The 27,967-nt window shown below is 37.4% G+C and overlaps 1 protein-coding gene across 1 annotated transcript in view; it reads left to right on the top strand.

The window, feature by feature from the left end:
• Positions 1–993: 993 nt before the first annotated feature.
• LOC134534633 (thrombospondin type-1 domain-containing protein 7A-like) overlaps positions 994–27,967 on the top strand; it is a 41,745-nt gene continuing 14,771 nt past the window's right edge. The window contains exons 1-10 of the mRNA XM_063373121.1: positions 994–1,153; positions 2,970–3,210; positions 6,837–6,975; positions 9,297–9,472; positions 14,487–14,640; positions 18,315–18,562; positions 19,168–19,292; positions 26,613–26,783; positions 26,816–27,017; positions 27,076–27,332. Coding sequence (XP_063229191.1) covers positions 994–1,153; positions 2,970–3,210; positions 6,837–6,975; positions 9,297–9,472; positions 14,487–14,640; positions 18,315–18,562; positions 19,168–19,292; positions 26,613–26,783; positions 26,816–27,017; positions 27,076–27,332 — 1,873 coding nt within the window. The remainder of the gene's footprint in view (positions 1,154–2,969; positions 3,211–6,836; positions 6,976–9,296; positions 9,473–14,486; positions 14,641–18,314; positions 18,563–19,167; positions 19,293–26,612; positions 26,784–26,815; positions 27,018–27,075; positions 27,333–27,967) is intronic.

Genomic DNA, 27,967 nt, shown 5'->3' on the forward strand with positions numbered 1-27,967 from the left:
CAGCTCCATCCCTGAGCAGTCGGAGCCGTGTCTGGTGAGCTGCGAGCTGCCGTGCGTGGTGTCGCAGTGGTCTCGCTGGTCGGCCTGCGACCACGCGTGTTCTGCGAGGGCGAGGACTAGAGAGCTCATTGGTAAGTCATGCTAGCTGCTCATTGCCACCGAGGTAACAGCTCCATCCCTGAGCAGTCGGAGCCCTGTCTGGTGAGCTGCGAGCTGCCGTGCGTGGTGTCGCAGTGGTCTCGCTGGTCGGCCTGCGACCACGCGTGTTCTGCGAGGACGAGGACCAGAGAGCTCATTGGTAAGTCATGCTAGCTGCTCATTGCCAGTCACTGAGGGCAACAGCTCCATCCCTGAGCAGTCGGAGCCCTGTCTGGTGAGCTGCGATCTGCCGTGCGTGGTGTCGCAGTGGTCTCGCTGGTCGGCCTGCGACCACGCGTGTTCTGCGAGGACGAGGACCAGAGAGCTCATTGGTAAGTCATGCTAGCTGCTCATTGCCAGTCACTGAGGGCAACAGCTCCATCCCTGAGCAGTCGGAGCCCTGTCTGGTGAGCTGCGATCTGCCGTGCGTGGTGTCGCAGTGGTCTCGCTGGTCGGCCTGCGACCACGCGTGTTCTGCGAGGACGAGGACCAGAGAGCTCATTGGTAAGTCATGCTAGCTGCTCATTGCCAGTCACTGAGGGCAACATCTCCATCCCTGAGCAGTCGGAGCCCTGTCTGGTGAGCTGCGATCTGCCGTGCGTGGTGTCGCAGTGGTCTCGCTGGTCGGCCTGCGACCACGCGTGTTCTGCGAGGGCGAGGACTAGAGAGCTCATTGGTAAGTCATGCTAGCTGCTCATTGCCAGTCACTGAGGGCAACAGCTCCATCCCTGAGCAGTCGGAGCCGTGTCTGGTGAGCTGCGAGCTGCCGTGCGTGGTGTCGCAGTGGTCTCGCTGGTCGGCCTGCGACCACGCGTGTTCTGCGAGGGCGAGGACTAGAGAGCTCATTGGTAAGTCATGCTAGCTGCTCATTGCCACCGAGGTAACAGCTCCATCCCTGAGCAGTCGGAGCCGTGTCTGGTGAGCTGCGAGCTGCCGTGCGTGGTGTCGCAGTGGTCTCGCTGGTCGGCCTGCGACCACGCGTGTTCTGCGAGGACGAGGACCAGAGAGCTCATTGGTAAGTCATGCTAGCTTCTTCTGAACCTCCCTGGAAAATGCTAGGCCTTTCAACGATTACAATAATGCCACTGTTGTGTTTTTGGATCAGAAAATTACTACAATATAACATTCTTTACTAACACAAATAATTGTAACTATTTACGTTTCCAAAAATATTAAATATATATTTTTTTCGCACTCAGTATTCTGATAGTTATGTTTTACAAAATCTGAAAAATATTTAGCGAACCTTTTATAGCATTTTTAAAATGATTTCAAAAATGTTTTCTAACAGTATAAATGTGATGTTTTAAATGTACAAGTTCTTTAGCTTCCATGTTTTAGCGATGTATTCATTTAGATATGTTTATTGAGTGATAAAATAACACACAGAATGATTCGCATATCTGAATTATGTTGTGATATTATAGTTAAAATATGACGTATAGGTACTATATTTGAAATATTTTCCGTCATCCGCGAGGATTGGTATTTTATTAATGTTGTTAACGGCCGTTGGTATAGACTAAATGTTATAATATATTATTGCATTTAATTGGTAATATCATATGTATAAAGAGCGTTAGTTAAAGAAAATTTTTATGTTAAGAGTAAAATAGTAAAGCCTCAAACCAGTCCACATACTGTTGAATTGAACAAAACTTTATGATGACAAATGTGCTTGGTGCATTACAGGTAAATGATAATGGATTCCATTCCGCGAAATCTGCATTTCGTGGAACGTTGAAAGACTATACTATTTTCTAAATACATTTAGTGAGTCAAAATACATTTGTACTTTTCTTTATGATATTAAGCAGAACATAATCAATAAACTTACATGACCGTGCTTACATGGCCAAGCTTTGATGGCTTAAATGGCTTACAAGCTTACATGGCCGTGACGTCATGATCCAAGATGGAGGAATGTTTTTATTAAAAGTTTTTATTAATTTTATTTAATTTATTAATTTTTTTCCTGATTTACTAGCATAAAAAATATAATTACAAGATGGTTGTCGTAACGGAAAGTGCATCGTTACAGAATCTAAGATGGCGGGTGTAACGCAACCAAGATTTGTTCTAATTTTAATTGAATTTTAAATAAAATTATTATTTTTTATTTATTTTTACATGTTTACTCTTGTTAGTGATCGAACCGAGGACCTAAATCGATAAAGTAACTAAACATTTAAAGTAAGCAATTTTTAATTTTTTTAAAGTTTTTCGAAATTGTTGGTTCAAAAATAAAGTATTTCAAGTTTACTGTCAAGGTCAAGGTCATCCAAGATGGCCGTCAGAGGTTTATTGGAGACTTGTAGATGCGGACTTTAAGCCTATATGTGGAATGTTGGTTCTTTCTAAGGCAAAAGTCTTTGAGGGGTTTTTCGAATTCCGAATTTCTTAAGTTTTGAGGATAAAGTGGGATATTTTTATAAAAAGCGGGAAATTTTTCCTCGAAATAGAGAAATTTCTAGGAATTATGAGTCATTTTGAGTCATTTTTTTAAGAAATTTTAAGGAAATGTGACATTTAGATTGTCACATTCAATTATAAGAAATCTTAAGGGCGTTTTATCTGATCAATGATTTATCTTTTTTCTTCAGATTTTTACCAGTAAAATATTTCTTTCTTTCTATACTGTTATCATATTATCTTAAATATAGAAATTTTTAAATGTAAGTAACGCTGGCAGCTCAGTGAACTACCTTTGAAACCATACTTCGATAATATCAAGACGTTATGTTATATTCCCCATGTATTTGAATGGTGTGAATGTGGTAGCTGTTCAGTAGGAAGGCGACAGTCTTCAGCCACCCCTGCACTGCCCTCAGGCCTGTCGGCGACCCGCCCCGTCTGCAGAGACCCCAGCCGCTTCCCGCTGGTCGAGTCGCAGCCGTGTCCTTGCGACCGCTACGTGCTGCGACCAATCGGAGACTGGTCCGACTGCATCCTGGAGCACGACATAGTGGCCGTGTCGGCCAATGGGCGGCCGGCGCTGGGCGTGTGCGGCTCCGGCGCCAGATACAGGAGACACGGCTGCTACAACAGAGATGGCGCCCTGGTCGATCCGAGGTGGGTCCAGCACTCTGCATTACCTGCCGCACCGACACTGCGAACACAGTCTCAAATCTCACAACGGCGAAAATTTGTTTGTTTCTTGTTTAATGGATTTTTCTACCACAAAGTAACATACATATTAAAGGCAAAAGGAAAAAATGTATTTCTAATAACATATTACGACCAAATTATTCTTGAATAGTTACATACGAAAAAATTGATTTATTATAAAATCTACGTTAAATTAATGAAGTCATTGTTTTTCTCTAAATTGCAGGCAAATAATTATTGAATTGCCTTAAAACTAGACATAAAAAAAGCAAACTGGTTACATAAAAATATATATTACACTTTGTAACAGTATTATTTACACTCTCACAAACCTTAAAAAACCCTCTTTAATATGATATGGCTGCATGAATGTTTCATATTGTAAAATGTGTGTTTTCTTTTTTCCAAACACTTATTAATTTGTTACTGTTAGTAGCTTCAAGAAAGTTCAGTGAAGTTTGTGTAAATAATAACAAAATACGTATTATTATATTCATTAATTAAAAGTGTTCTCATAGAATTCAGATCAGTTACCTCATTACAGTTAGGTTTGTAACACAGAAAAAAAATTAAACTCCACGAACAAACAGTGAGAATTGCCAAAAGAACTTAACCATTTCCCTTCGCTGGAAATGTAGGTACCTATATTGAATCTCCTCCATGCGGAGTGTCAAATCAGATTCGAAAACGAGATGGAAAATACTAAATGTGATAGCGGCAAATATTCCAAGTTCGTTGTCAATATAGCGTTCTTTAAATAAATAAAAAAATAAACACTTCATTAAGAAGTAAATAGATATAAATGAGATTTTTGTGCTTAAGAATGCCACAAAACATTAGCATAGAAAAAAAGTTAAGGTAACTAATTAAACAAAATAATCACTGGAACAAAGAAGCTGTAGTCAATTCAGCCACATGTGTGTATACACGTGTGTGGTGTAGCGAAAAGGACCTGAAATCAAGTATTGAAAAAATAAGTATTTGGCATAATCGTGAGGCAAATCTGTGACGTTCAAATCTGTGGGGCAGACAGGACTAGCTGGAGTGGGAACAATGTATAGCCCTTAGCAGTACAGGTTTATACAAACACAGCGCAGAGATGTGTGTGTTTGGAAGAACATTTGTAGCGCACAGTGTGGGCTGGAGAAGCGACAATGTGTACACATTAGGAGTACAACTAAAAAAGAAACAGTGACAGTACAGACTTGTGTGTGTGGTGCAGGCTCTGTGGCAGTCAAAGTGGGCTGGAGGTAGGCAGTTGCACAGTGACAGTACAGACTTGTGTGTGTGGCGCAGGCTCTGTGGCAGACAGAGTGGGCTGGAGGTAGGCAGTTGCACAGTGACAGTACAGACTTGTGTGTGTGGTGCAGGCTCTGTGGCAGTCAAAGTGGGCTGGAGGTAGGCAGTAGCACAGTGACAGTACAGACTTGTGTGTGTGGCGCAGGCTCTGTGGCAGACAGAGTGGGCTGGAGGTAGGCAGTTGCACAGTGACAGTACAGACTTGTGTGTGTGGTGCAGGCTCTGTGGCAGTCAAAGTGGGCTGGAGGTAGGCAGTTGCACAGTGACAGTACAGACTTGTGTGTGTGGCGCAGGCTCTGTGGCAGACAGAGTGGGCTGGAGGTAGGCAGTTGCACAGTGACAGTACAGACTTGTGTGTGTGGTGCAGGCTCTGTGGCAGTCAAAGTGGGCTGGAGGTAGGCAGTTGCACAGTGACAGTACAGACTTGTGTGTGTGGCGCAGGCTCTGTGGCAGACAGAGTGGGCTGGAGGTAGGCAGTTGCACAGTGACAGTACAGACTTGTGTGTGTGGCGCAGGCTCTGTGGCAGACAGAGTGGGCTGGAGGGAGGCAGTTGCACAGTGACAGTACAGACTTGTGTGTGTGGCGCAGGCTCTGTGGCAGACAGAGTGGGCTGGAGGTAGGCAGTTGCACAGTGACAGTACAGACTTGTGTGTGTGGCGCAGGCTCTGTGGCAGACAGAGTGGGCTGGAGGTAGGCAGTTGCACAGTGACAGTACAGACTTGTGTGTGTGGTGCAGGCTCTGTGGCAGTCAAAGTGGGCTGGAGGTAGGCAGTTGCACAGTGACAGTACAGACTTGTGTGTGTGGTGCAGGCTCTGTGGCAGACAGAGTGGGCTGGAGGTAGGCAGTTGCACAGTGACAGTACAGACTTGTGTGTGTGGCGCAGGCTCTGTGGCAGACAGAGTGGGCTGGAGGTAGGCAGTTGCACAGTGACAGTACAGACTTGTGTGTGTGGTGCAGGCTCTGTGGCAGTCAAAGTGGGCTGGAGGTAGGCAGTTGCACAGTGACAGTACAGACTTGTGTGTGTGGCGCAGGCTCTGTGGCAGACAGAGTGGGCTGGAGGTAGGCAGTTGCACAGTGACAGTACAGACTTGTGTGTGTGGCGCAGGCTCTGTGGCAGACAGAGTGGGCTGGAGGTAGGCAGTTGCACAGTGACAGTACAGACTTGTGTGTGTGGTGCAGGCTCTGTGGCAGTCAGAGTGGGCTGGAGGTAGGCAGTTGCACAGTGACAGTACAGACTTGTGTGTGTGGTGCAGGCTCTGTGGCAGACAGAGTGGGCTGGAGGTAGGCAGTTGCACAGTGACAGTACAGACTTGTGTGTGTGGTGCAGGCTCTGTGGCAGTCAGAGTGGGCTGGAGGTAGGCAGTTGCACAGTGACAGTACAGACTTGTGTGTGTGGTGCAGGCTCTGTGGCAGTCAGAGTGGGCTGGAGGTAGGCAGTTGCACAGTGTCAGTACAGACTTGTGTGTGTGGTGCAGGCTCTGTGGCAGTCAGAGTGGGCTGGAGGTAGGCAGTTGCACAGTGACAGTACAGACTTGTGTGTGTGGCGCAGGCTCTGTGGCAGACAGAGTGGGCTGGAGGTAGGCAGTTGCACAGTGACAGTACAGACTTGTGTGTGTGGTGCAGGCTCTGTGGCAGTCAAAGTGGGCTGGAGGTAGGCAGTTGCACAGTGACAGTACAGACTTGTGTGTGTGGCGCAGGCTCTGTGGCAGACAGAGTGGGCTGGAGGTAGGCAGTTGCACAGTGACAGTACAGACTTGTGTGTGTGGCGCAGGCTCTGTGGCAGACAGAGTGGGCTGGAGGTAGGCAGTTGCACAGTGACAGTACAGACTTGTGTGTGTGGTGCAGGCTCTGTGGCAGTCAGAGTGGGCTGGAGGTAGGCAGTTGCACAGTGACAGTACAGACTTGTGTGTGTGGTGCAGGCTCTGTGGCAGACAGAGTGGGCTGGAGGTAGGCAGTTGCACAGTGACAGTACAGACTTGTGTGTGTGGTGCAGGCTCTGTGGCAGTCAGAGTGGGCTGGAGGTAGGCAGTTGCACAGTGACAGTACAGACTTGTGTGTGTGGTGCAGGCTCTGTGGCAGTCAGAGTGGGCTGGAGGTAGGCAGTTGCACAGTGTCAGTACAGACTTGTGTGTGTGGTGCAGGCTCTGTGGCAGTCAGAGTGGGCTGGAGGTAGGCAGTTGCACAGTGACAGTACAGACTTGTGTGTGTGGTGCAGGCTCTGTGGCAGTCAGAGTGGGCTGGAGGTAGGCAGTTGCACAGTGACAGTACAGACTTGTGTGTGTGGCGCAGGCTCTGTGGCAGACAGAGTGGGCTGGAGGAGGAACCATGCCTTGTGCCATGCCCTGTCGACTGTGTCTTGAGTGAGTGGACGGCCTGGGGCGAGTGTTCTGCCCTCTGCGGCCCAGGGATGCAGAACAGGACAAGGAAGGTATAGTGTCCCGCTCTTAACACTAGGTGCAAAACAAATAATTTTAATTTTTGGCTAATTTATTTTTTGTTTGAATGGTTTTCAATTATATTAATTTAATATTAATGATGGTAAAAAATTTATATTTAGTTTTATTGGTTAACATAAACCTACATAAATAATTGATTTTATTAGTTAAATGGTTTACTAGATGAAATTTATTTTTTAAGTATTTATTAAAAACAAATTGCATTTTGATAAAGTATAAAATTTTGTTTGCTTCTAAAAATTGGTATTCTCTACAATAGCTTTTTTTTAATTAGTAAAATCTGAAAGCTATAATATTTTGATTACTATTGAGCTTGGTACATTTATCCATTCACAAATACTGGTGACAATATCACCAAAATAGGTATTTAAATTGACAAAAAAAACTTTAATTTGATACTTTTTTCAAACTAAAATCTACAAAAATAAAATAAAATGAGTATAAGCTTCTGAAACGTTAGAGATCAATTAATGTATTCACTCTTGTTTCAAAATTTTTTAAAAAATTTTTAACCTATAATTTTGAAGAAAAATATATCAGCGGATTAACATAATTTTATTAATTTACAAAACTGAAATTCTTGACATATTTGTGTGTTGTAGGAGCCTCGGTGATTAAGTGGTCTGATCACTGATTCACACTAACGAGATACATGTCTCGGCACAATCAAACATTTATAATTCGCCAGCAGGAAACATGACGAATAAAAGGATGCGTGATCTTATTTACGCGCGTTAGGAGTTATAAATGTACTTACTTGATGTAATAAAAGCTAACTTAATTATGCATGCAAATAATTAATAGATATAAAAATTTAAAAGAACTGGAGTAATTTTATAAATACGTTTGGTAAAGTATAAATTCAATCCATTTGTTTATAATACTCGGTATTAAATGTTAATATACACATGTGTATTCAATTTATTATTTAATTTAGTAAAATATTAAGAACAAATTTTAATTAATAATTAAAAACATTAAATATGTTAAATGTTAGTTTTATTTATTAATTTTTATTATTTATTAAATAATAATACAGTTTTTAATGCAAAAAATTATTTACTCGGAACATAGTCTCATTTGTGTAAATACACTTAAAAATATACTTTAAAAAGTTTATAAACTCAATTTCAATTACTAACATTCACAATAAATAAATGTTTTTATTATATGGACCCGTATTCAATATCAATCACTAAAATATAAGATTTAAAAGCAAATATATAATTTTTTATGTAGCCGTTTTTATCCTGGAAAAATTTTGTTGCATAGTGCACGCGTATCGTAAAAATAAATTTTTTTCGTGGACTGTGGTCTAAATGGTCGAATACCATCTTAGTTTTAACACATGATATCATGTTAGGTGGCAGCACATTTCACATCGCATACTAATTGTGAATTACTTACTGAATAATTACTCACTGAAATTACTTTAGTTACTTAGTAAAGGCGCTGGTGTCTCAAATTAACGTCACTGGAAATAACTTGTGAAACCAACTAACTAAGTTCTTTACGAAGTCAATTAAATATTGTTAAAAGAAACAATTACCCTGATTATAGCTCACGTACCAGCACCTTAGTTAGTACATTAGTTAGACAGTACATGATTATACTTAAATAAAAAATAATATATTTTAACTATTTATTTGTACTAAACGATGAGTGGAAGAGATAAACTTCTCTGTTGGTGCTTTATTTGACCCGAAACAACTATGAATTTTTTATTTTTTTATTTTGTGTGATGAACAAGGGCTCTGCAATAAAAATAGCATCAAACAGTTTGATCTTCTACAAATTATTTAATTGTGTCTTGGTCACATGAGAAAAAAATTGCTTGAAAATACTTAAAAAAAAAACTAAAAAAAACCAACATATTTCATACATCTCAGTGTTGATGAAGACATTTAATAAAAAATATTAACATGAGTTTATGCACTTCTAGGCACATCATTATAAACGCCTTTAGTTTGGTCCTTCTCTCGAAACCTTCTTTTATACAATTGTTGTGAAGCCTTATTTTAGACAAAGAAACTATTTAAAACTATTTAATTGTATTTAAAGCCATCTTCCTAAAATACATAAGTTATTTTGCCAAGCAAACTTATAAAACATTTATTTATAAATACTATACGTTTTATTTAAAAAAAAGTATTTAAATTTTGCAGTAAACTTTCATTGAGAGGTCATACAAATCAATTGAAACTGTACATGTTACATTTTCAGTTACCATAAATAAGTGACACATAGTTCGAGTCAGGAACTGGCAGGTACTCGGCGACTGTGGCTTGAGCAGGTGCTTCGAGCCACCGCCAGCTCGGGCCGGCCCTGCGAGGAGACGATCCAGCACAAGGTGTGCCACGAGCCGTGCCACAACTTCCAGTGGTTCGCTGGCGGCTGGAGCGAGTGCCAGCTGATTGGAGCCGACCAGAACAGAGGGTGTGGCACGGGAGACCAGTTCAGACATGTCAGGTGCGCACGGCGTGTAACACTGCTGGCGATGCTAAACTCATTTTCGCCTTTCAATAATTTACAACCTTTCTCAGAGCATATTTTTTCTTATAAAGACTGGAGAACAACAAGTATTTTTTTTTTTGGAAGTACAAAATAGTTTGCTACAAATATTTTTCTTGCGATGTTTTTATGACCCTTATTACTCTGAAAAACCAAATACTACATATTCAAGATTTTGCTTACAACCTTATTATAATTTATAATTCAGTATTTATATTCTCATTGTTTCCACTTATTATTGTTACTATATATTTTGAAACTAGCAATTAGTGTCACGTAGAATCATTTATATGTTAATTATTTTTATTCCTTTTGTAAGACTTCAAAATTAATTATTTTAAATTTTATAATTTTAGTGTAGCAGACAGAAATTAATATTCGATATAAATTAAAAATGGTAAAGCAAACAACTTTATGCTGAAATCGATGCAGGCCACACTTGCAATAATTTAAAAGTAAGAATAAATAATATACAATGACATGATGTAATATATGTACATTTTCGTTACACCATGTACAGGTGCCAATGTTTTGCCTAAGATTTTAGCTTTATCAGCTGACTCAAGAAGACATGTTAATATTGAATTACCAGGGTACCAATGCAGCGTTTAAGTATATATTACCAAAAATTAAAATTAAGTTTAAATTTGAAATTATTTAGTATGGAAAAAATTATTGAAAACTTATTTGATGCCATTATTCAAAGATTATATAAGCAAATAAAATCATCCGGTGGGACATAAAAACTCACCCATTTAGAGTTATGTACTCAAGTTTTAACAAATAGTGTACTCAATGTTGGTATACAAATTGAAAATGGTTACCGATACTAGCATTCAAATATTCCCTTAATACATTGTCATGCGAATATAAACATCATTTATTACACATTTATATGATAATATAAATCTACTTAAATAAATAAATCTAATATTGCATCGGCTAGTCAATATCTATGAGTATTTAATTAAGACTCTTCATTCCAAAATGTTTCCTCTGGGATTAAATTACAATAGTAGCAAAACACAAACGAATTTACGAGTGTGTTAGGTAGAACAAAATAAAATATTTATTCTTTAGAGTAAAATAAGAATATTTTCTCTATTTAAATCAGTTTTTTCTAACTCTAATAAAAAATTTGAAATGAACAAAACTGCTAGGATCTTGAGGAGAACATTTATTGATCTCTTCATCCCATGAAGAAAATGCTTTGTAAGTTTATAATAAATTTCCGAGGGTCCAACAGCGCTAAATTTTTTCATACATTTTAACTCTTTAAATTTGAAGAATAAAAAAGCAATGGAATCAAAAGTAACGTTGATAAAAAGTAAGAAAATAAATAACTAAATTTTAAAATAAATATCATAAGTGTTATATTTAATATCATGTTTCGTTTTCCCCTTTTTCTTTCCTTTTAACCTTTTATAAATAAACAAACACATTTAAATTATCGTTTTTAATTATTTTTTTTAATTTCTTTACAAAACTATTTGTTAATTAAATTTTATACTTGCCATCGAGAATACCCTTTCACTAAAGTTGGAATCGTAAATTTCAAACTGTAGCAGAATACTTTATATTCATTTCGAGATCTTGCCGTTTAATGAACTTGAATGTCTTTTTTAGGTGCTGATGAATGCTCCTATTTTAGTCACCAACTCGTCATCATAGCTGGGAAATTTTTAATTTGAACTGTAAAAAGCATAAAACAATATAATATTCTAGTTCCATGAATAACAGTTAAGTGTTATTAGATAAATTGAAATGAACAGTAAATATTTTATAAATAATACAATCCTTCAAAATTAAAAAAATTCCATTATAGTAGTAACTATAGTATATAGTAGTTAGTTTCCTTATGGTAGTAGTATAGCTAAATACATATGACTGTAGTGAATTGGGCGCCGTTGCTATACTAGCCAAAAGGGTCTATTATGTTGATTGTGAGTAATTGAACACGTACATAAAAAAAATATGAATTAATGAGTAATAATTATGTTTAATGATCCAGATGTATGTGGCTTGTGACAGAAACATAACACATTTTAATAAATAAAGAACGACACACAACGATAACACATGCACTTAACAATCCTAACTATAAACAAATAACTACACAAAAACATAACCCTTCAACTGCAAATAATCTGTAATTAACTATTTTGTTAAGGGGAAATAGATATGGTGTAGGTTGATAGTAACAAAATTATGAGTTTATATGGTTTAATGTGGCTTTCCTGGTTATTTTTATGTTGTTTAATATTCCGGATATATGTAGGCACAGATTTATATTCAAGCAAAAGTTCGTTAATTTAAAATTATCATCACTCAAAAATTCATGTACGAGAAACAGTTTAGTGTTCAAACTCTTCAACTTACTTAAAATTACCGTAGCTCAGTGTCGGTAAAATCTAAGTGAAATAAATAAATATCGTAGAATTTATTCAATATATAATGTTTTCACCTCGGCTATAGCTCAGGGTTTGCAGGAGTTCTGCTCTAAGACCACTGAGTAGAATCATCTGTCAATGACACTGAAATAATAATATCAATTTGTAATAAATGTTCAATCAGATGTTAAATAGTACATCATAAGGGTGATTAACTTTGCAATAATTAAAAGATTCCCAATTACAATCGCAGAAAAAGTCTGTACTAGGGACGCTACCAAGCGCAAAAATGGCTACTTTTGGCTTAGAGCATAAGCCTCAATTTAATTTGTAGGTAACTTATCTCTTTGCCGCCGGATCTTGCTGCAAACACTCACGTTCGTAGCTACCACAATACAAATTAATATAAAGACACTGAATTTACTTTATTTTATAATATTATGAAAAATATGCTAATTTAGATAAGGCCGGCGTCGGGATAGGCCCTGACGAAGAGACGCCTATTCTTACTTTTTTTTCTACATGACATAATTCACGGACGCATTTCCGCCCACGGCGGTATGCTATTACACAAGATAGCCTGCGGCTGTAAACACTGCAGCCAAGAACAGGTAATCTAAATGTTGGTGATTAACAATCACATCAAAACAATATGTAAACACAATTAAATATAAGATATCTGTGGTGAGACAAAAATTACAATAAATAACAGAAGTGAAGTTACAACAATGAGTTAAATATTGAATCAGGTTAGGTTTGATGGCAGTATAGTCAGTTCAATGTTTATGAATGCTAAGCTGTAGCATGACAGTTCCGTAGTTTGCAGGTCAGACATATTATATAAGAGGGTTAAACAACAACATAGTATCATTACTAATAAAGAAATACATATATGATAATAAAACAATTAATAAGTAGTCTTAAGTTGCTGTACGCGGTACCATGTAACCGTACACCATCATTATTAAATAAAAAAATATATTACTAATTTAATCCCACTTTGCTAGTAAATGAAATATGTGAAACATTGATTCCATACATTATTCAACATTTTAGTTAATAGGTGTTTCACAACTATTCGAAACTGATTGGTTAAAAGTATAAACATTTATCTACTTTTCAACTGAAAAATATTTTAATTTTTATAGTGTTTTAAATGATTATATCAAGTATTTGTAATCTCTCATCTAAAAATATTTTATTAATATCTGTTTCATCTATTGGATCACCTAAGTTAATAGTGTTGCTATTTTCGAGAGAATCAAAATCTGTTATATAACTAAAAAAAATATTATTCTTAATTGTGTGTGTTCAGTTGAAAAATAGACATTAATTAGTGTATAATGTGAAGTTGTGTAATACTATAATATTTTGAATCAAAATACAGTTTTAAATTTAAATCTAATTTTTTCGTGTAGATTTGTATCTATATATGTTTTAAACTGTTATTAAGTCTAAATGATTTTTTTGCAAGGACCCAAAATACACTCGATACTCTCATGACGTTTAGCATTGTTTCTCAGGATAAACTCCTTTCTGCAGAAATTACAACTTTGTCCTTTCGATAACACTACAATCATCAAACCGAGATCCATATTAGCTTTTGTAACAATACCACATGCAAAATAGTATCTACTGCAAATATGATAACAATATATATGGCAGGCATATTATTATATAAAATATGAAAGCATATATCTACATCACAGGCATGCTCTAGTTCACTACTATGCCACAAACATCTTCCTACACGATTAGAACTATATAGTTCAGTCCTCGAAGCGAGATATCACCTCATTGACCGTCATGCTCTAGTTGACCAGCACACCATGTACACATGTTAAGCGATTTGCCTTATAGTTACAGTCAATGCGGCGACAACTCGCCTCATCGCACCAGCGCCCTCCAGTTGACCGCAACACCGGTCAACTCTCCTCATGTGAATAGCAATATAGTTGAAGTCCCCGCGGCGAGCTGTTGTTCACCAGTATGCCGCACACACCTCTTCTTTCAACAATTCCAGTCTCCACAGCGATTGCTCAACTCATCGCACTGATGCACTCCTGTTGACTACCGCAATGCACTGTTGTGAATTCACAAAAGCACAATCTCTTAAAATATGTGGTTTTTCTTTTACATCTATTGCCAAAGGTGGGATATATGTTACAAAACAATGATTTAAAAAAATCTAATGAATTCATTCATAAACAACAACATAGTACAAAATAAGTTTTAGAACATAATTTTTAAAATTATTTTGTTTGAAAATGAGTTGCATAATGCTTCAACCTACATAATGAGATTGTTAATAATATGTTATTTCAATGGCAGCATCTGTTAGATCATCGCTACACAGGTGCATGCAGCGGCGCCTACATCTTAGTGTAATGTAGTCACACATGCAGGTTTGTGGCGATATTGCACCAGTGATGGCGCTAAGTGACAGCTATAGCTGGTCACCTTACACAGGTGCATGCAGCGGCGCCTACATCTTAGTGTAATGTAGTCACACATGTAGGTTTGTGGCGACATCGCACCAGTGATGGCGCTAAGTGACAGCTATAGCTGGTCACCTCACACAGGTGCATGCAGCGGCGCCTACACGACCTGCCCCTGGAGAAGGCGGACCAGTACTGCGACCGGGTGACTCAGCCACCTGACATCAACGCCTGCCACGTGGCATGTCCCGGAGAGTGCGTGCTGGGGCCGTGGTCGGACTGGTCTGAGTGCTCGCAGGTGGTGTGACCACTTAGCAGAAATATGACATTTAATTTATTGATTACATATATAATAAGTGTCTATTGATTTTAGAAATTTGTTACCTCTGAAGGTTTTTTTTTGCTATTTTAAATTATATTTTGAATGGTACACATGTTATGGAAATTAGTATCTAAACATTCCGCTGATATATCGTGGACATATGCCACCGCCAGGCACCTGTCTATCACAGAAAGAAAAATATGTTGCCATAATATCATTTTAAAAAACTAAATAAACAATTACGCAATAAGAATTCTTAGATTATAAATAAATAAAAATTTATTGAGTTGTCTAAAGCTGGAAATATCTCACAGTTTCCCAAACATAAAAACATTATTTCGTATGAAGGCTTCTGTGTGCCCCTATTATGTCCTCGTTTTGTTATTATTTGTAGGGGTGCCATATCCATTTTTAATAGTGTCTTTTTCGGTGCTTTCGTTAACGTTGTCACCACTACCCTGACTCTGGATCAGTGATACAATCCCAACACCCTGCGGGGAGCTATGTATGCAGTGCATTCACACAAAACAAATTTTAATGCCACGGCAATCAAGGGACTAGCTCTCCACCCAAAAAGGGTGCAAGTACAATTATTCCAAACAGTGATTAAATCTGTAAAAACTTTAGCCGCAAAATCGAGGAGTAGAGTTAGAAGCTAGCATTAAAATAGTAACACCAAAATAATTTTTAACAATTTACTATAAAGATCAAAAAGGCTATTAAACATCTCTTACAAGACAAACTATGCATGGCCTAGAGTTGATTAGCAAAACAAACACTATTAAAGACATTACCACTACAAAATATTATTAAAATGTATCCTAAAAATCCTTTAAAAATATGTTAAAAAATTACAGACTACAAAAATTATGGGTACCGTATCTTGTACATATTTTTCACAAATATTAAAGCCCGAGCTTACATTAATAAATGCCATCACAGTTTATACCAAATGTTCGTGTGTGCTAGCACTAGATTTAAAAAAAAACCTATGTAAAAAAGGTACGCAGAATGACAGTGGCAATTTGCGTATAAATCCACGTAAAATATAGTTCAGGAGGTTAAACATTTTTCTTTACAGTCACACGAAGCCAAGAGAAATAAATATAGTTTAAAAAACTAAAGAAACATGCTTTTAAAGATTATCAAACTTAAAAGGAAAAAATAATTTTAAAATTTAATTTATGACAATAGTATATAAGCAATACTAGTATAAATGAGAAAAAAGCTTGAGGCGCTTTGTGCCATATTTTTTGTATATTAAGCGCCCCATGCTTTTTTCTCATTTATACTAGTATTGCTTATATACTATTGTCATAAATTAAATTTTAAAATTATTTTTTCCTTTTTAGTTTGATAATATTTAAAAGCATGTTTCTTTAGTTTTTTAAACTATATTTATTTTTAACTTTTTAGTTTGATATTCTTTAAAAGCATGTTTTTTTTGTTTTTAAACTATATTTATGTATAATTATCATAGGGAAATGAGTTACCGACACTACCTATTACCATCTGAGATAACTATTTGGAGTTGCAACGTCACAAAGAAATAGTAAAGTCGCTGAATCCGAAAGCTGACTCCACAGAAATCGCGCGCCTTAGACCACTCTGCTAACGAACGTAATGAAATTGGTGGGACACTTTACAGTGATGGGCCACTCACTCTTAGTCGAAAGAGTTACAGACGGACAGACAAACAACATACAGGTGAAGCTAATATAAAGCATGTAACATGTAACATGTAAAAATAGTTAAGCAAGCTGAAAGGCTAGCACAGAGGAAGGAACAATTGAAACTGGTAAAAGTATGTGCTTTGCAAGAAAAGAAAACTTAGTCGAAAGAGTTACAGACGGACAGACAGAGTTACAGACGGACAGACAAACATACAGGTGAAGCTAATATAAAGCATGTAATAAAACAGCATTCTCCGTTTACTTGCTTGCTTGAACATGCAAACTGACATCCAGAATAACACTTCAAAACACCTCCCCTCCTCCGCCCCCCCCCCCCCCCCTTCATGAAGCACACGAACCATCTTCCGGCCAAGACACACACAAAAGAAAATATATCTAGCTCACGTTTACAGTTAGCTACGTCTTACTAAGGTAGCCATACTAAAATATTAAGCTATAAAAATTACCTAACTAAAAAAAATAAAATGATAAATGACTCCAAAAATAAATTCAACATATTGAATATAATATTACAATAAACCTGAATAAACTCCGATTTTCTAGGCCATTTTAGGTCTTACAAAATTAACACTCATTTCCTTTAGGTATGTTTCCAAAAGGTTCGCCGATTACAAAAAATAAATTATGAATTTAACCTTTTAATGTTATAAAACTAAATTAATTAAACGGGCCAAAAATGATAGTTAAACAAGTGCAAAAAATACTAATGTAAGTAAACAAAATAATTTCATGTCAAAACCAGTACGAAATTAGGGGTTTATTGTGTCACTCATTGTTATCTTATATAATTAGTAATTGGATTTTGAGTTTTCATGTTAATATTTTATTAATAAAATTTCTACTTCCGATTTTTTTGTGTTTTCAACATTTTCTTCTTACACTAGCGTATCTATGATTTTTTCGTTTTTTTTTTCTCCATATTTAGGTACATATAATATCAGTTTGTATGTTGAAGTAACTTTCTTGTTTAAATAAACTTGAATTATTTAATGGAAGTTTTTTAAATGCCAAAAATTGCATTCCTTAATCTGAATTTTAAAATAATACCTATACAACTAAAAATTAATTTTCAAATTAAAATGCTTTTAAGAACTTTCAAAAATTTTTACTAGTTGAAAATAAAATTTTGATATAAAATACAATAAAACAAATCTATCTTTTTTTAAAATTTTAAAATTAGGCCTAGACCATTATTAGTTTAAATAATTTAATTCTAACTTAAAGTTAAACAGAGGAAATAAATTATTTTTACACTTTTGATGTTCGTGTTATTTTAAAGTATCAGTAATCTCTCCTCTTCACGCCCAAAATAAAGCCTCATATACCTACTTGCTGAACACACTGGGACCCGATTCCATAAAAAATTTTAACTATGGATTTCGCAAAATATAAAATATATTATTGTTAGTTTCGTACTGTTATTATTGGTACCTAAAATCATTTATCACGCTTAATTATATTCGGAGATATAATTATTAATATTAAAAAAATACTTACACCTTTTCATCCTTTAGGGGTAGAATTTAGCAAAAAATAAAAATTGTGATTGGTTGTTTTTGTATGTTTATTATTGGTACCCAGCATAATTTATTACGCATAATTAAATTCTTAAAAACATACATAACAGCTTACTTGAGTGGCAAATATTAATGAGCCAAGTATGAACAAAAAATAATGTACTTAAAAATTTCTACTAATAATCTTACATTACTTTAGAATAGTAAAGTTTTAAACAGTACAGCAATAGCACATTATATACAATAAATATCATTTCACATTTAATTGCAGGCATTTAAACTATAATCGTCTAAATAAAGGAAAACTATTTAGTTATTAGCTAAATAAAAGAGAACATAAGAGTCTAAGTTAGGTCCGCAGGTTCTCATGAATGAATGAAGTGTGTAATGAGAAGCGTGGAGTAACGCAGAGTGGCGAGTGTGGACCGTGTCGCCACAGCCCTGCGCCCGCAGCGCAGAGAGGCAGCGCACTCGCTCTGTGCTGCGCGCTCCGGCCAGCAGTGAGGCGACCTGTCCGCCGCAGATAGAGGTGCAGTCCTGCCGCCTCAACCTCACCTGCTTCTCCTACTCCTGGCACTGGAGCGACTACTCGTCCTGCCTGCCGCTGGGAGGCAGTCCCTGCGGCGAGGGTGTGCAGTCGCGCACTGTGACTTGTCTGCGCAGCGACGGTCGCTCTGTGCCTGACAGGTGCGTCTCGTCGTCTCGCCTGCTTCCGTCTGGGCAGAGCAGCCCATAGGTCGAGTGTCAACTGGACGAAGATTCTCAACCAAGCACTTGATACACTCCGCCAATGTTCTTGCACAGCTGAATACACGCCAGTACCTGGTTCGAGCCCCTAATAAGGCATACGTTTGAATTTTAGAAGTCAAAAATGTCAGCGAACATGTCATGTTATACGGGAGTGTAGCTACTTTTAGAGATTTGGCAGTGAAAAATTATCAAAGAACCAAACATTACAAAAAAAAAATTAAAAAAAAAGGTTTCATATGATTCGTCTACCACCAATGCGATCGGGTTTGGATTTCTGAGGGAGTAGACCCTCATTTTTCATAATTGGTAAACAAGACAGATGTTTCCGTTCGCTGGTGTGTGTTTACTTGGACTACTCCTTTTCACCTAATCTTTATATCTTATAGGCTTTTTTGACTCTTACCACATTTCACTCACTGGTTTGATAACGATTTCTATGATTTGTAAATAAAAACTTATTAATTTTTTTTATTATAAGTGATATAAATTTGGGAAATACCATGATAGCATGTCTTGCTAAGCTTGTAACGACTATGTTACAGCTTGTGTGAGGACCAGACGCGGCCAGCTCCTACAGAGAAGTGGTGTTACGTGGACTGCCCTGTGGACTGCGAGGTGTCGCAGTGGACGGCTTGGAACAGCTCAGAGTGCCAGTGTGGCAGTACAGGTATTGCCGGCGGCCACACAGCAAGGGACACCTCAAACAGAACACAGGAGTCTCTCCGGCCAAGTGGCAAAGGGCCACCTACCCTAACAGTCTTGCTCTAGTGCCAGTGCGTGGAGCTTGAGCCAGAAGTCAGCCATATTGGATTGTGATATTACATTGTCCTTTCACCTTGACCTATCTATACCTTGACCACTGATGGCATTCAACCCAGCAACCATCTTGTATGATATTGACCCCGGCAGCTATCTTTAAATCTTGAAAATTCCGCCATTTTTAAATGCACCACTTTAAATTCTAGAAGGTTCTGCAATTTTTTAACTCAAAAACTTACCGCCATTATGGATGATGTAACAGCCAAAATCTTGGTCACTATATTTTTTAGGTGCTGGAGGCCGCCACATTTTATTTTATTCTGCTGGAGGGCGCCACCTTCTTATCTGGTGTTTATAACTGGAGTGTGCTAGTGTCTCTGTGACTACTGGACGTAAGGTAGATTATTCAATAACATACAGTGTTGTTATAAACCTTATGGGTACACAGTATTTAATATTACATAATATATCGAAAGTTATTCGATTCGAACAATTACAGGTCGAACCTCTGGCATGGAAAAGTGCGCCTTTGACAACACAACCATCGACATAAATACGAAACTCAAAATAAAATAAGTTTTATTAAAAAATGACACTATACCATTTTGTTATACTTATAATATTATTTATAAAACAGAGAGGAGAACGTCAATCTTGCAGAGCGTTTATTTTAAAAAAATTTTTTATATATTATATTAATTACTCAGTTTGACTCCAAAATGAAAATTCTCATAATTTTAATGTTTCAAAAATTTGTGTTAGGTTTTTTTTGTGGTTACGTGTTTTTATTAAAAATAAATAAACTGATAACAGTAGCAGCTAAAGTATGTGCGTATAAGTGTGTTAATATAGTTGCTTAATTTAAGGCCATCCTTTGGAATGATTTCTTGTGTCAACAATTAACTGGCTTTAAGGCGATTGGTGCATGAAAAATATTACGACAAAACTAATTTAACTGTACATATTTATTTTTGATGCTTCTTTTTAAGACATAATATACCTAGGATATTTTTAATAAACATTTTTTACTGAGTTATGTCATTTTAAATGCATTTATTTTTATTCCAAGCCAGAATTATTTAGAAAACACATAATTATGTTAAACTTAATTATAGTTCAAGAAACGAGTGTACGAATAGGTTTCTGCACCTATAAAAGTAAGAAAAAAATTTTCATCGTCAAAATTACAGTTTAATATTGACAATTTCCATTGATCACTGCTGGACTACTTCAGGAGCGATTTAAAGAATAAATTTAAATGAAAATGAAAACATAATTGGCAGAACACTATTGAGTTATGTATATATTTTCATATCATTTTGTTTTTGATACAATCCGACTCAAAACACGCCCTCTGGAGTGACAGTTCTAGTGCTGCGTGTAAAACTCTCGCCGCCGGGAAGAATGTCCCCACGACGTGGCGCTGAGGGCGGCGCTTGTCGGAACCAGGTAGTCCGGCGGAGCTCCAGCCGGCTGGCCCTGCCTCCTGCCTGCAGGAGGGGAGGGGGAAGAATGGGGTGTATAGGGAGGACGAGAGAGGAGGCCGAAGAAACGAAGGGTCTGTCAAGGTCGCGCTCATGGAGCTAATATACAGTAATACATCTGGAGAGGACAAGGGAAGGCCAGCAGAGGATGCGAGGTGAAGCCAGGTATCGGCGTTTGTTCCCTGCTTCCTACGCTGGAAGAAAACGAAAACGAGCCAAAATTGCCTCGCGCAACCGAAAAATCCTCCAACCTAACTCGCAACAGCTCCGAAACTATCAAAACAATCAAACTGAAAATTTTACTGGAGTATCTGTAAACATTTTTCCCCACACCGCTTTAATATTTTTTTCGAAACATGAATGCATTCATTTTTAAAAATTAAATACCTATTTACTGCCAAACATTGTTGTGAATACGCAGAGTAAATTACAACATCGAGGAAAAATTTTTGTTTGCAATTATAAGTGGGGGACACCAGCGTATGAAATAAGGAAGAAGCCTCAAATTTTATTTATATACCCCTTTTGATGCATTCAACCCCATACTTTTATTTTTACAGAGTGTTGAAGTGGGAATAATGTTTCAGTGGGTAACACTACCGACATATGTCTTCGGAACGCACTTCTTTTTGTTATTATACATCTCAAAATTTATAATTTCATACACAACGTTTATAAAAACGAATTATTACTTGCCTCATTTAATATATTACAAACCTCTTGTAATATACGTGTATTAGTAGAAGTTAGAAGTCTTTTCAATAACATGTTCATGTTCCAGTCTACTTACTCAACCAACGTAACATGCAAACCTTAGGTAAACACTGGTAGAGAATTGTTTGGAATAACTGTAATGCTATGCATATACTGACAATGTAAGAAACTTTCAATTTTATTAATTGTTTGCATAAGAATTAATAAAAAAAAAATCATAGAATAGGCCTTTATATACTGAAAACCTTTCACGTAGTTTCAAGTCGCGTACATAAAAGTTTTTTAAATATATATAATTACCAAATATTGTTGAATATATTTAACATTTTTATACATGTTACAACACACATATAATAACAAACCAATATAGTACATAAAAAGACAAACGCCAAATTTTAGCATTTTGTATTTCTTTTCTCTGTGTGAATAAAATAACAGTTCTTAACGTAGTTGCTAATACTGTACTATATTTCTAAAAAAATTACAAAAACCCCTGACATCGTCACCATAACAATGATAAATTTGCAAAATAATTAAGGCACATCTTTTAATGCTACGAAGCACACTCTTAAGAGAAATGTTTTAAACTTATGTAGGGATGTAACTAATATCTTAAAAGCATTGTGAAACCGTTACTTTGAGGGAAACCTTAATATACCGAACACCATACCATCCTTTAATCGAGTACGATTTTCGCTTCTTAAGACCCATTTGTCTTCAAAATGCACTGTACACAATGCATGGTTCGGAGACGCAGTCCAATTTTTCCGCTTTGTCGCTTTTTCCCAGAGCTGCCGTTGATCGTCACGTTTTGGAAATCTATGAAAAAAGTAAAGAATTGTACTTACAACTGAAACAACTTCTCTTTGTTAATTAGTTTTCTTAGGTTCGTCGAAAAGTTCGAAGATTAGTTACTTCAGTTTAAAACATTTGCCACTTTTTTCTAATGCTTCAAAAGTTATGGGAATTAATTTAGTTAACAAATGAAAAAAAAAATCGTTATTACTTATGAAAAGCAACGCTATCCGGCTTGGAATTCCATCGCTTTGTACAGCCAAATGCACTACAGGAAATCACCATCGTAGCCGCACAACAGCGCCTCCACCTCAAGGACAAGTGGGCTGGGGCTGTTTTTCCAGTAGAAATACGCTCTCTTCCTCTTTCTTTTCATCCCTTCTTCGCAACGGGCTGGCTTCGCTCTCGCCCTACACATGTCCACTCCAGATCTTCTTATATGCTCCTTGGTCGCGCTTCATAGTGGAGTCTATCTTCGCTCAAGCAAGGAAATTGTCTCTGTACAGAAAACTTCGTACAGCGAAATTCTTTTTAGTGGTTATGTTTTGACTTGAAGTTGAATATTGACACGGTGATTATTCTTTGTGGTGGTTGTTTACACATATGAATAAATTTTTACCCTCCAGATTAATATGTTTTGACAGCATAGAAAATCAGTCGTGTATTCCGGTTAGTTAGGGTATGCTATATGCACACTAGAATTACAGATCTAAATTTAACCAAAAAATAGATTTTATATTTATTAAAATTTATTTAGAACATCAAAACAACACTAGGCTATTCCAGTTATATGAAATTTAAAAAAAAATTGGAAATTTTAGCTAGCGATGCCAGAATGTCGGGCACACTAATTACAAATGCCCTTCTGTAATATTACATTGCACAGAACACTGAAACCCTAATACTTCAAGTGTTTGTTTACAGTTTTATTATTCTGTGCTACATTATTTAAATATATATGTTTAATTTATTTTGGGTTTTGAACTATATTTCTGACATTGTTACAGACGTTTGGGCTTTTCTCTATGTAATTATTAAGTAATTGCGGCTTTTGGAATTACGTTTTTCACGGCCAGAAATTGCCCGAGGTTTCGGCGGAACTTTCAAAAAGTGCCTCGAGCCTATTGTTGTAAAAGTTACGCTACTAAAAAGAAGCTTGGTTTTGGCCGTTTTGGTGCGTGCAGCTCCGCGTCAGGACGTTCCTGACGCGGGCCTACCATAAGTTATGTTACGTGTGCGGTAATAATAGTATGTATAAAAAGGTTATCATCAGACTGCTGATTGTATGTTAAGTTGCGAACGGGAATACGCGATTTTAAAGTTATTAACGTCAGAAGATATCATTAGTCCAGGTATGGCCATTTTGTTATTACTCTATCACTAACGCTGTACTGACGCCCTGCAACTTTTTAACATTGCCGATTGATATTATGACTTTGTTGATGTTGCTGGGATAAACTAAAACCAGGCGCTATTAATATTATATTTACTAAATTAATTAGCCCCTCAGTATTATTAATGGCACGATCATATGAACATACAATGCAGAACTATCTTAGTGGTCTTGAGTCTATAGGTCTTATGTTTTATCGGACAATTGATTTAATTTATGAGTTAGTGAATTTTTCGAACCGTAAATCCATATTTTAACTCTACGTGAAACATTGACATTTGCGAAGTCGTGCCCATGTACCTGGCAACGATAGTTAAAAAAAATCGGAGTAATATTTTGGTCAAATGGAATTACTGTATTGAGGGATACGTGGTATTTGTTTATTCGTGTGTAAGTAATAAATCTGTCTTAAAATCAGTTAATTATTTTGTCTTCCTATTTCGTATTCTAATTGAGATAAATATCAGATAAGCATGTGTTACTTGTATCACGACATCAAGGTATTATTTATCAGTAATTAATATTTCATTTTATTTTTTTGTTAACTAATGTGCATAGGGCAGTGCACTAGACATCACTACCTATGTGTAGTGTTGCGTTACACTTTTTAACGCATTAGAGTTCACATAAAATGATAAATCCAAAATTTCGTTTAAAAGTATAAATATCAGCGATCAATTTAATTAATGTCCAGTATAACTCAGTCAGTAAAACATTCGGAAATATGAATAGGACCTGTTAACCTAAATATTTGTTAACAGTTAAACTGAACTAAGATGTGTTAGAGTGGTTTTTTCTCTCTCCGTATATTTGAGGTATGGGACATCAAAATACGCATCTGTCGCCCATTTACTTTAAATACAGAATTATAAACTACATATTGTGAAAACATCCTGCAACAGTTTTTGCTGAACGGAAAAACACGGATGAGAAGACAGACGAAATGTGTTTGGTAAGTGATTTTTCGTCAAATGAAATAGAACAGGATAGTGCTTATCAGAATGAAAGTACAGAACTACTTTTGTGCAAGGAAATGTATTTTACAAAGACATTTCAAGAGAAATCACCTTTAAATGAAATAGATCTTGCTGACATGGAAGAAATAGACTTAGATTTAGAGGCCAGGCCCCTTTCAAGTGACGAAATTTCTCTTGAAGGGCTGAAATATGTTTCTGGCTATATAGCTCATCGTTTCAGAAATAAATATCCTGACCTTGGCACTACGGATTTCAATTCGGAGGACGATAGCTGGATACATGTACAATCAAAGGGTAACTTAAAATTTCCCACAAATGAATTTTTTGAATTAATAAAGATCGCTGAAATGTGTTTTGATAATGTTCATGGCAACAATTTGTGCAAAAAAGAGCGGACTTTTGAATCACTGAATAAAATTATTTGCGGAACTACTGAAAATAAATATCCAGAAGAAGGTATATACTGTTTAGTCAGGACAAGAACGTATATGCGTATCAAGTATTTGAACATGAAATATTTTAACGAACAAGACCAAAAACGCAAAGAAAGAAATAAGATGAGGAAAACTACCCTCTTAGATTTTTCAGTGTGATAGTGTCCACTTTCCTTCACCATAATATTTATGCTCATAATTTGTTTACGATGTTTTTTAATTACTATATTTAAGAAAAGCATTTATTTAGAATATCGCAGAAATTATGTAGGGCTTAAGGTATTTATTGTATTCCAAATATTGAGTATGTCATTTTTATTGCCTTTATTAAAAATAATATATACGTTAACAATGTAACAAAATTGCGATATTTTTGTATTGCTATTGCAATTTCGTTTCTTGTAAACATTATTTTAGACTCTTTCATATTGAAATTAAATTTGCTATAGGGTTGTTTGTATTTTAATTTTACAGTTATAAGATTTTTTATATGTTGTTTACTGTTTACAAACATTTGAAAAATATTTCCTCAACCATATTTCCATTTCCATGGCAATAGTTTTGTTAGCATTTCGGGTAACTCTTTTACATGGATGATAAGATGGTGCGACATCTAAAACATATCACACCACCTTTACATAACTATTAAACTAAGAGGTGTTTTCTTTACATAATATTAAAGCACAATGTTTCCTTGTGGCGTAGGTGATTTAGAATTTCCATTTATCTAGAAAAATGAGCTTTCAGAATTTTTTTAACACACAGTGTTTCGGAAGGTTTTTGAAGAAAAAAATTGACTACCCGTTTTATTTTTTTGCAGCTGAATTCGGGCACGTGCATGAAATATAATTAATCCGTAGGAAGCGCAATGGTTTAAAGTATTTATCTTGAAGATTAGAAAAGATTTATTGAAATAGTGTGAGAGAACGAGCGAGTTGAGTGAGAAGATGTGCAGGAGGGGCGTTAGCTCTCAGCCACATGTGCGCAGTTACGGACAAAAAAATAATCCATTCCGCCTCCCCATGGCGAAGGATGAGTGAAAGAGAAACCTGCTAAACCTTCCCCTCCTCCGGGCACGATAGAACCGTATCGGCTGTGTGTTAGAGGGAGAGCGAGATCCAATTTCGAGGTTTTGTTAGTAACCGCTAGATGGCAGGCCGCAGAGCGACCACCAGCAACAGCCTTCCCGTATGAAGGCCATCTCGCCACTGACGAGCTGGAACTAAGCTCCTGACCTCCCTACATAGTAACGGTCACCCATATAGGCATCTAGACTCTTAAGTGGTCATATGATACAAAATTCATTGTTTTCGGGCCTGTGACAGTTTTTTACCGTGCACCAATCGCCTTAAGAAAACTTTATTTGCGAACCAAAGACCCCATGTTGTGTCGGGTACTCGCAGTGCAGCCAGGAAGGACGGGTTCTCGCAGGTTCCGTGATGACGCGGGTGCGGCACGTCGTGACGAACCCCAGCGAGAAGGGTCGGCCTTGCCCCAGGCCGCTGGCGCAGCGCAAGCCGTGCGCCGCCACGCCGTGCTACTCGTGGGCGCGCGGCGCCTGGGCCGCCTGCGACCTGCAGGTGAGTGCCGAGGTGTGCCGAGGTGTGTCGCGGTGTGCCGCGGTGTGCCAGCAGCCCCGGGTCCTGCGCAGGGCGCGTGGTGCGGCCACGGGGCAGTCTTGCGCACCGTGAGCTGTCTGCGCGGCGCGGAGCGCGTGGAGGAGCGGCTCTGCGGCCCCGGCGCAGACCTGCGCACCAGCGACTCGTGCTACGTGCTACGTGCTACGTGCTGTGTGCGCAGGGCGCGTGGTGCGGCCACGGGGCCGTCTCGCGCAACGTGAGCTGTCTGCGCGGCGCGGAGCGCGTGGAGGAGCGGCTCTGCGGCCCCGGCGCAGACCTGCGCGCCAGCGACTCGTGCTACGTGCTACGTGCTACGTGCTGTGTGCGCAGGGCGCGTGGTGCGGCCACGGGGCCGTCTCGCGCAACGTGAGCTGTCTGCGCGGTGCGGAGCGCGTGGAGGAGCGGCTCTGCGGCCCCGGCGCAGACCTGCGCGCCAGCGACTCGTGCTACGTGCCGTGCCGCGGCGACTGCCAGGTGTCGGAGTGGAGCCACTGGTCGCACTGCCACCGCAACTGCCAGGGCCCTGACGTCGGTGAGCCAGCACTATAACACCATCTCTATGCAATAACTTCACTTACATGGTTCTGCAATTTTAGAAGAACATAAAACTATTTGTTTTGCCACATTTCAATTGATTTATATTAAATTACAAAAATGCATTTTATTTGTAAATATAGATGTGTATTACATCCAAATATAGACTGGTTGGAATACTATTTTATACTAAAATAAAATCATGAGACAAAATTTTGTTAATTTTTTATTTGACATGTTAATTTAAATCCCACGTATTTTTATTTTAAAAGGTAAAATATTTAATTATGATTTTTAAGAAATAATAAATATCCAAAATGACTACAATTATACTCTGCATTATGTTACAAAAATAGGAAAACCAGGGGAAAAAATGTAGAAATTAACGACACTTAATCATTTAGAACACAACAAAGTTTCAAGTAAATTGATTTCAAAATGACATAATAATACAAATCTTCAGGAGACGACCTTTTTTATAAATAGAAAGGAACATCATAAAAATATATATTTATATAAATTATTGTTAACTAACTTCAATATTAAAATATCCTAACAATTATTACCGTTTTTGAAATTTAGTTTAAAAAATTGCTGGCTTTGAAAGATAAAATACAATTAACAATCATATGT

The sequence above is a fragment of the Bacillus rossius genome, chromosome 7, assembly GCF_032445375.1.
Source record: "Bacillus rossius redtenbacheri isolate Brsri chromosome 7, Brsri_v3, whole genome shotgun sequence".
NCBI lineage: Eukaryota > Metazoa > Arthropoda > Insecta > Phasmatodea > Bacillidae > Bacillus > Bacillus rossius.